This window comes from Eleutherodactylus coqui, chromosome 12 (genome assembly GCF_035609145.1).
Source record: "Eleutherodactylus coqui strain aEleCoq1 chromosome 12, aEleCoq1.hap1, whole genome shotgun sequence".
Taxonomy (NCBI): Eukaryota; Metazoa; Chordata; class Amphibia; order Anura; family Eleutherodactylidae; genus Eleutherodactylus; species Eleutherodactylus coqui.
The window spans coordinates 9,825,626-9,835,737 of record NC_089848.1 but is presented as its reverse complement, the minus strand read 5'-3'; the positions used below and the strand labels follow the sequence as shown (position 1 = coordinate 9,835,737).

General features: G+C 48.3%; 1 protein-coding gene across 1 annotated transcript; it reads left to right on the top strand.

Annotated features, from left to right (window-relative positions):
• Positions 1-842: 842 nt before the first annotated feature.
• Positions 843-5,697, top strand: LOC136587037 (uncharacterized). The gene is made up of 2 exons (XM_066585448.1): positions 843-1,362; positions 4,796-5,697. The coding sequence occupies exons 1-2, from the start codon at positions 843-845 to the stop codon at positions 5,392-5,394; spliced, it is 1,119 nt and encodes a 372-aa protein (XP_066441545.1). The 3' UTR covers positions 5,395-5,697.
• Positions 5,698-10,112: the final 4,415 nt, after the last annotated feature.

The following is a 10,112-nucleotide window of genomic DNA, read 5'->3' as shown; positions in this document are numbered from 1 at the left end:
AGGGACCCGGGACGCAACCGAGGAGAGCCAGCGAAGCGTCGCCGGTAGGAGGGGAGCAGCTGCGGGGAAGACCGCAGCGAAGAAAGCAGCCGCCAGCGAGGCTCAGCCCGAGCCCGGCGAACAAGCGACGCGGAATGAGGAGCAGCAGGGGAGAAGATGAAGCGGCGGCCGCCGCGAAAACCGGAAGCAAGATGGCGCCGGGTTCAAAACGTTTGGCGGGAAAACGGCCCGCCACGAGGCAGCGCTCACCGCCGGCGAGCGGGAGCAGAAGAATAGAAGCCCAGCCATCTTCTACAGCATCAGCAGCAGCAGCACCCAGCGCAACAGGGCAGCGCGCGCTGGCGCGAAAAACAGCGCAGACGAGGAGCGGTGCGGTCATGAGCCAGACGGAGGAGAGAGGGAACACGCGGGAAGGGCGCGTACCCCGCCAACACCGCAGAGCATCGCAGCCAGAGCGCAGGGCGGAAGGTAGGCAGCAGAAGGGCAGGGGGACAAGTAGGAGGGGGAACATCACGGGAACAGCAGCCACCTATAGCACCCCAGCCAGCACCCCCGCCAGCAGCCCCATTAGCAGCCCCGCTAGCACCCCCGCTAGCAGCCCAACCCCTGAAATTTTAAGCCCAGGAAGGGCACAACGGGGGAGGGCTAGCCGGTTCGAGGGGTCACGTAGCCCGACCCAGAGCCCACTTGCAGCGGGCCAAGCGAGCCGTAGCCACGGTATGCCATCTTACTATGGCGCTAATAGACCGGAGTCTTCCCTATACCCGGGACAGCAAAGGGGGTCACACACCACACAGAGGCCAAGTAGACACACTTCAGTAATGCAGCCACCCGCTACAAGCATGCAGCATCGGTGTTTCGTTAACCCGAGATACCTCGACCCAAGGCTGCAAGAAACGTTGGGTTATGCATCCCAAGTTTCAGCTAATTACGCTAGCAGTAGCCGCCAAGGGCAGGGCGCTAGGCGTAGGCGCAGGGACAGAGCCAGGGCGATAGGATTAGAATCCAGGCGGCCGGGCCAGCTAGAGCAGGCGGGCAGCGCTTCAAGTAGCAGCAGCGGCAGGGCAAGAGTAGACAGCAGAGTAGATAGGAGCAGCTCAGGAGAAGATAGACGGGACTCTGAAGAACATCGGCACCTGCTCAACGTACAAGTCGAGCCAAGTTCAAGAGACTACAGGAGTTACAGAAGTCATGGCCACTCGCATGGACGGTCGTGCGGACACCAGCCTGGTTTGGCCTATCAGCAAAGGGCGCAGGAGGCTACGCATAAGGACAGTCGTCAGCCCACGCCAGACCGCAGGATCCGGAGGAGGGATACAGCTGGGACATCACCCTTGGCGCTGCCGGAGGTCGGTCGAGCTGGTGAGTTGTCATTACAAAATGCTTGGTGTAATGTGATGGATCCCGCGAAGGGCGCGGAAACACAAGATTTGGTTGCGGTGTTGAAGTCTTTGTTGAGCAAGGTGGATCCGCAGGAGGGGCTTGCAGGATCCGGTGGTTCACCGGGGGGCAGAGGCCCGCCTGTGAGTAATGTGTCTGGAAGCTCAACGTTGTGTACAGATGGTGACCCAACGGAAGGGTTAAAATTTGCAGATTCGATGTTCTGCGGTGTTGCCCCGCTAGGGGTAGGTTTGGCTGAAGAGGTTACGGAAAGGATCAAAAAAGGTTTATATGTGGATATTTGGTCCTTATTGTCGGTGGACCACGTTATGGTGGACAAGGAACGGTTGTCCGAACGGGGAACGGAAAAGAAGCCAAAGATTGCCAAGACGTTCGGCAATTGGCTTCAGGCGTATATGGTTTTGGCTCATGTGGTGTGTCAGCATCAGCCGATTAAAGGTCCAGAGTTGATGGTCTATTTAAACACCATATACAGCGCCTACAAGCTGCACGGTGGGTCAGCTTGGTGGCGCTATGATGAGGATTTCCGCAGGCGCGTATCCGGAACGAGTCACATAAGCTGGGCCACAAAAGCGACCGACGTGTGGATCCAGCTGATCCTAGCACAACGGCCCGCCAGAGCGTCCTTTCCGGCGGGAGCCGCGGGAGGCGGGCAACAGCCCCCCGCGGCATCACAGAGACCTAACGGCACATGCTGGCTCTATAACGAGGGCCATTGCCGATTTCACGCCACCTGCAAATTCCGACACGAGTGCTCGGTTTGCGGGGGGCAGCACGCAGCAGTTCGCTGCTTTAAAAAACAAAGAGCGTCTGCCACAGTGGGTGGTGCCAGTGGAGCACCGAACACCAGTGAAAAGTCGGGTCCTGCTTCCGTGGTTAGACATTTACCACAGGAAGCAGGCGGCAAAAATGCTTAAAGACGGTTTTTCCGAGGGTTTCGTGATTCCGTTTGTTTTTTCTCCCGCATCTATGTTTTCCCCGAATTTAAAATCAGCGTTGGATAATATTAGCTTGGTCAAAGAGAAATTGTTAAAAGAAGTGGAGCTGGGCCGCATGGCCGGCCCTTTCGGAACGCCGCCATTTACCAATTTGCGGGTTTCCCCCTTGGGTTTAGTACCTAAGAAGGAAACCGGTAAGTTTCGTTTAATTCATCACCTTTCTTTCCCCGCCGGTGAATCAGTTAACGACGGCATATCAAAAGATCAGGCGGCGGTGACGTATACGTCTTTTGATTGTGCGGTGCGTTTGGTTAGGGCGGCGGGCAGGCGAGCTCAGCTGGCAAAGACGGATATTGAGTCCGCTTTCCGGTTGTTACCTGTTCATCCCGAATGTTTTCACCTTCTAGGGTGCCGGGTCGAGAGTCAATTTTTTATAGACATGTGTCTGCCGATGGGATGCTCGATTTCGTGTTATTATTTCGAATTGTTTAGTTCTTTCCTGGAGTGGTTACTCAAGCATGAGACGGGCATCTCATCGGTGATACATTATCTAGATGATTTTTTGTTTGTGGGCTCGGAGACATCAGCCGATTGCGCAATTCTGCTAAAGACCTTCCAGTCTCTCATGCGTCGGGTAGGGGTCCCGTTATCAGAGGAAAAAACGGTGGGCCCAGTAACACGGATCACCTTCCTCGGTATCGAGATCGACTCCGAGGACATGGTTTTCAGGCTACCAGTGGAGAAAGTAGCAAGGCTGACCCAGGTGGTCAATGAAGTGTCCAGCTGCAGGAAGGTCATCCTGCGCCAGATACAGAGTCTGGCAGGCCTGCTTAACTTTGCATGCAAAGTTATCCCCATGGGGCGGGTCTTCTCGAGAAGGCTAACTTTAGCCATGACGGGAATCCGGGAGCCTCACCATTTCGTGCGGGTGACTCAGGGGATGAGAGCTGATTTACATATCTGGAAGGTGTTCTTGCAGTCCTTCAACGGGCAGGTGATATGCCCTAAGGAGGAGGTGACCGGAAGCGACATATGCCTGTTTGCGGACGCTGCGGGATCAGGAGGTTTTGGGGTCATTTTCAATAACCACTGGTGCCGGGAATCCTGGCCCCAGAGTTGGTTGCTTAGAAAGTGGACCAAAAACGTGACACTGTTGGAGTTTTTTCCCGTGGTGGTAGCTTTGGAATTATGGATCTCGGAGTTTCAGGACCGCAAGGTCTGTTTCTGGTCAGACAACGCGGCAGTAGTACATGTTATCAATAAGCAGACATCGGCTTCTCCACCCGTGTTGGCGTTGTTGAGACACGTTGTTTTAAAATGCCTACAAAGCAATATCTACTTGCGAGCCAGGCATGTCCCGGGTCGTGACAATGGGGCGGCTGACGCACTCTCTCGTTTTCAGATGTAAGCGTTCAGGGACCGTCATCCACAGGCGGAGGCCGAGGGGGCACGATGCCCCCCTCACTTATGGAAGCTGGTAGAGCAGAATTACTGAAGCTGGTGGAGACATCGGTCACGCGTGCGACGTGGAACAGTTATAATTCTATCTGGCTACATTGGCTTTCATTGTCAGGCGGTGCCGTCGCCGACGGCGAGAAGGCGCGGGCGGCGACGCTGGATATGCTGGCATCTTTGCGCAAAAAACGGCGGTCTGTCGGGGCAGCAAAAAAGCACTTAGCCGGCGTAGCGTTTTTATTAAAACTCCACGGCAAGGCGGATGTTACGAAGGATTTTATGTTCCGCCAAGTAATACGCGGCTGGAAAAAGGAGAAGACGCGCGTTGACAAGCGACGTCCGATCACGTTTTCCTTGCTAGTAAGGCTTCTAGAACTTTTAGAAAGTGTTTGCGACAATAGCTCGGAAGCGCTGCTATTCAGGGCAGCTTTTTCGGTGGCGTTTTTCGCGGCATTGCGCATCGGTGAGTTGGTCCCGGCTAGTAAAAACAAGCCGGGCGGCCTTCGCCACAACGACGTTATTCCCTCGGGGGAGTCTTTGCGGGTATGCATTAGAAAGTCCAAAACAGACATGTACGGCAGAGGTGAGTGGTTAGCGATTAACAGCCTTGGCTCCAAGTGGTGCCCGGTAGCCACGGTACGCGAGTATATGAGCTCGCGTAACATCTGTGACCAATTTTTTGTTCATGCGCAGGGCACACCCCTCACCCGGTTCCAATTTTCGGCGGTTTTTTCGTTCATCTCTACGCGCGGCAGGCCTGAATGCGTCCGAATTCGGTACGCATTCTTTTAGAATAGGGGCGGCAACCATGGCAGACGCACATGGTATGAAGGAGGAGGACGTAAAACGTCTGGGCAGATGGAAGTCGCAGGCCTACAAATCATACATCAGACCAGACCTAGTGTTACAGTAATTAGGAGTGGCAAGGTTTTGCTGTATGTTGGTTAAGTCGTTTCGGTTGGACGGTACGGGTTCTGTTTTCTTTGTTTTCTATTTTTCAGCTGCGGAACCGTGGAAAATATGGATTGTCGGTCATTCTTTTGTGTATTGGGCCGAAAGGCGGGCAGCAACTCGGCCACCAGGAAGGAGCCTGGGATTGACGGACACGGTGGTAAACTGGTATGGAGTTAGAGGCCTGCAGTGGCCCAGTTTGCTGAAAATTATCACGGACATTAGCAGGTGGACCCCCCGGCGAGTCATTCTGGTCGTGCACGCCGGGGGGAACGACCTAGGAAAAATAAAATTGGGCGATCTACTCGTCCTAATGAAACAAGACATGCTCCGTTTTAGGGAGTGTTTTCAGGAGTCCATGTTGGTCTGGTCGGATATCATCGGCAGGAGACGTTGGAGGGGGGCAAAAAGCCCCGAAGCAATTGAGAATGTCCGGAAGGTGGTCAACCAAAGGGTCTCGAAATTTGTGCATTCCCTCGGGGGGATTGCTATACGACATTGGGAGCTGGAGGACAGAGAGAGAGGTGCACTGAGGAGTGACGGGGTACACCTGAACGAAGTCGGGTTGGACACGTTCTTGTCGGGACTGCAGGATGGAGTCGAGGCTGCGCTAGCTCGGGTTCGTGGGGTGGGGCGGAATGCGCCGTGAAGGATACGGCGCATGCCGCGTGGCCTGAACTTTCCATGCTGGTTTGAGGGAAGGTTTACAAGCCCAAGGAAAGCGGGCTTACAAACGTCCAGTGGAACTGTAAAAGTTGAATTCAGTTAAGTTAAAGCGGGTTGGAGCATGGGAAGGGTTAGCGAGTTAGAAAAATAGGTAGTAAGGGTTAAATCGTTAATAAAGCTGTGGCCTACCCCACATTTGACATTAAAGAAGTTGTCGGTAAGTTTTTTGGTATTAGTTGGAAAGGGAGCGTCAGTCAGGCTGATGCCCCCAGTCTCTTATGCAGCACAGTGAGTAACGCGGCTGCGGGGGACTGGGGGCGGAGCTTTAGTAGAATAGCGAGATAGAAAGGGGGAGGAGCTTAGAACGGAAAGGGGGAAAGAAGAAGGGAAGAGGAACAGAAGTGAGAAGCAAGTGAAGAGAGAAGACGGAGCCGTGCAAGACACCCACCCACCCGCCCGGGGGATTGGGCGAAGAGAGACTTTATAAGACTGTAGTTGTTGGAAGTCGTCACAGCTGGTTTTTGCCTGAACTTTCCATGCTGGTTTGAGGGAAGGTTTACAAGCCCAAGGAAAGCGGGCTTACAAACGTCCAGTGGAACTGTAAAAGTTGAATTCAGTTAAGTTAAAGCGGGTTGGAGCATGGGAAGGGTTAGCGAGTTAGAAAAATAGGTAGTAAGGGTTAAATCGTTAATAAAGCTGTGGCCTACCCCACATTTGACATTAAAGAAGTTGTCGGTAAGTTTTTTGGTATTAGTTGGAAAGGGAGCGTCAGTCAGGCTGATGCCCCCAGTCTTCAGGATGGATTGTAGGGGGAGAGTTTAGTGCGGGCGAGGCCAATCAGCAGTGAGTTGCAATAATTGATTGCTTTGGATACTTACTTTTGCTTGCACATGCCCACTCTGCTTTATAATTCTCCTGATTCATGTAACTGAAAGCAAGATCTTTGCTCTGATGGATTTATTCAGGCTGCTAGTATCATGGGGTGAGTGAAAACTCATGTACATTGAACAGTGGAACAAAGATCTGTGACTCATATCCTCCCAAATGTAAATCAACTAAATGTTGGCAATGGTTTTGGCTACAGAGTAGGCTGTTACTGAAAGCCATTAACATTAGCAGATTTTGACACCTTTGGTAGAATCATTGAAGAATAAATACATGCAAACTTATTTTTAAGCACATACAATGTAACCTAAAAGTAATAAAATGTTTTGTGCGAATAGTATGAACATTAAAGCTAGAAAACCTAGAAATTAAACCAAGGATGAATATTAACAATAATCAATTAATTTTAAGGCTAAGTACTTTAAGTAGGTTGTTAATTGTTATAGGCGGAGTTTTTTCTACTTTTGTCTCAACGCTAATGCCTATTTGTTCTCATTACTCATCATGTTACGTTTTTTTTGTTTTTGCTTCCCCAATTATAAAACTGCTAAATATGTTATTATAATGCATAATGGTTCTGCTTATTATTATCGTAAAATAAGAAGTTACAGAAGAAATCAGTTTACCACTTACATACTTTTACAACATATCATGTAACATAGTAACATAGTTTTTAAGGCCGAATGAAGACAATGTCCATCTAGTCCAGCCTGTCTATCCTCCTGTGTTGTTGATCCAGACGATTGTCACTGAATCTGTTCAGCTGTTCCCACCCATTCCGCTCAGCTGTAGTTGCAGGTCTAGACACATCCAGGAAAATTGGCTTCTACCTCTGTGAGTTATAGTGGCTGACTGCTGATAGCCGTTGCCAGTTATTGGTTTTGTTCCCTGTGTGTCTGACTTTGGTCCTGCTCCAGTGAAAGTTACCTTGTCTAGATCCAGCTCCGCCTGTGTTCAGTGGTTTTCCTGTCATGTTGGTTTATTCTATTGGCCTAGCCTGTCGGTAATAGTAAGTTGTCATCTGCATAGGGACGGCGGTTCCTCCATGTCCTGCCACTAGGCAGCGTAGGTGTAGTGTTGGCGTCCTGGACCTATCCACCTTTGGGTCCACCTCCAGGAAGGGACATTGGCGTGGGTGAGGGTCAGGGAGCCGTGCGCACCTATGCACACTACTAGTACTGTAACACAACTGTTGCCTTTGTTCATTCTTCTGTGACTCTCTGCTTTCTGGTTGTTCTCTTGCCTGGCAATATAAATTCTGATTGAAGAACAAGGAGATTTCTTAGACTCTACTTAGACTCAGTGTCAAATTGATTGCAGTTTAAAGGATCCAATTTACTGTTGGAATGTAGCAGTATCTGCAGGCTAATGATGCTAAAAGTGCTGCTATACTTACACCCCTGCAGGTTGACATCTATGATAGTACAGTTTAAAGAGAACTCATCTTGGACAGTACACTTTCTTTGTCCACAGATAAAATTCTGGTAACATAATATGTTAGGTCTAAATATGCAAATAAGGAAGATGGAACAATACCTCTGCAGTGCCACCTATTGGATGGCAGCATTCCTTCAAATCAATGTCCTTAAAGGGGTTGTCCCGCGATAGCAAGTGGGGTTATACACTTCTGTATGGCCATATTAATGTAATTTGTAATATACATCGTGCATTAAATATTGGCCATACAGAAGTTATACACTTACCCCCTCCGGTGCTGGTGTCCCCGTCTCCATGGCGCCGACCAAAGCCGCCTTCTCCCTGGATTAGACGCGCTTGCGCTCAAGGGGCCACTCCGGCGTGCTCGCGACGCACAGGCCTTCTGGGGGTAAGTGTATAACTTCTGTATGGCCAATATTTAATGCACGATGTATATTACAAAGTGCATTAATATGGCCATACAGAAGTGCTTAACCCCACTTGCTATTGCGGGACAACCCCTTTAAGGAGAGATGATACCCCTCCTAACACCGGTCAAAGAAAGACATATGTGCATTCAGTTCAGCCTATTTCTTTGTCCAATATTGATCTAGAGGAAGGCAAAAAAAACTATGAGGTAGAATCCAATTTACCTCATTTGAGGGACAAAAATTCCTTTCCAAATCCAATCTGGCAATCAAAATAATCCCTGGATCACCGACCCTTCTGAGTAATCAGTGACTATAACAAGAAATATTGTTATGCTCAAGATGGTGTCCAGGCTTCTCTTCAACTGTTTTATTGAATTTGCCATCAGCACGTCCTCAGACAGAGAGTTCCATAGCTTCACTGCTCTTACAGTAAATAACCCCCTTTTATATTGGTGTAGAAACCTTTTATCCTCTAGATGTTGAGTCAGAGTCCTGGGTATAAATAGATGATGGGAGAGATCTCAGTATTGTCCCCTGATGTATTTATATATAGAGTAGTTATTAGAGCGCCCCCTTGTTACAGTCCTGGGTATTAATAGATGATGGGAGAGATCTTTGTAGTGTCACCTGATATTTTTATAAGTAGTTATAAAGTCACCCCTCAGCTGTCTTAAATAACCCCAATAAATAATTTAAGTAAATCATTGCTCTCTGGGTATTGTAGTCCATCCATTTCATTTATTACTTTAGTTGCCCGACTTTGTACCCGCTCAAGCTCTGATATGTCCTTCCTGAGTACTGGTGCCAAACTGTCCACAATATTCCATGTGTGGTCTGACCAGTGACTTGTATAGAGGAGGAACAATGTTCTCGTCATGTGCCTCTAGACCTCTTTTGATGTACCCCATGATCCTATTTTCCTTGGCAGCAGCTGCCTGACACTAGTTGCTCCAGTTAAGCTTACAGTTAACCAAAACCTCCAACTCTTTTCCCATGTCATTGTTACCCAGTGGTTTCTCATTTAGTGTGTAATCGTGATTAGTATTTCCTTGCTTATGTGCATAACTTTACATTTATCAGTGTGAAACCTCATCTGACACTTTTCTGCCCCTAACTTATCCAGATCCATTTGCAACTGCATTCTGTCCTCTCCTGTGTTAACCTCTTAATGGCGCGGCCCCCTCTTTCCTTTTCCATTTTTGTTTTTTCCTTCCCCCTTCAAAGAAATCGTAACTCCTTTATTTATCCATTGACGTCGCTTTATGAGGGCTTGTTTTTTGCGGGACGACTGTATTTTTAAATGATGCCATTTACTGTACCATATAATGTACTGAAAAACTTTTTTAAAATTCTAAGTGAAGTAAAATGAAAAAAAAACCTACATTCCGCCATCTTTCAGTGCATCTTGTTACTACGGCACACAAACTGCAACAAAAGCGACATGATGACTTTATTCTATGGGTCGGTACAATTACTACGATACCAAACTTGTATAGTTTTTTTTTTTACTGTACTACTCTTTTTTTTCTCAAAGACATTTAATTTTTTTCAATTATTTTCTGCGGTCATTTTGTGCGCGCAATAACTTTTTTATTTGTCCATCGACATAGTTGAGCGAGGGCTCATTTTTTGCGGGATGTCCTGTAGTTTCCTATAGTACCAATTCGGAATACATACGACTTTTTGATCGCTTTTTATTGCGTTTTTTCTGGGAGACAGGGTAACTAAAAAAGTGCATTTTTGGCATTCTTTTTTTTTGTTGTTGGACGACGTGCACCGGGCGGGAAAAATAATGCACTACTTTGATATATCGGACTTTTACAGACGACGCGATACTAAATATGTATTTTTATTTTCTGATTTAGATTTTATAACTACAGATATAGCAAAAGTGGGGTGATTTAAACTTTTCTAACTTTTTTTTTTACAATTAATAAAACTTCATAGATTTTTTTTTTAACATTACCTT

Bases quoted from the DNA above. Each gene is read 5' to 3' on its own strand.
- LOC136587037 (XM_066585448.1), top strand. From the start codon at position 843: ATGCAGCATCGGTGTTTCGTTAACCCGAGATACCTCGACCCAAGGCTG. The intron at 1,363-4,795 runs GTGAGTTGTCAT...TCTATTTTTCAG, and splicing joins GCCGGAGGTCGGTCGAGCTG to CTGCGGAACCGTGGAAAATA.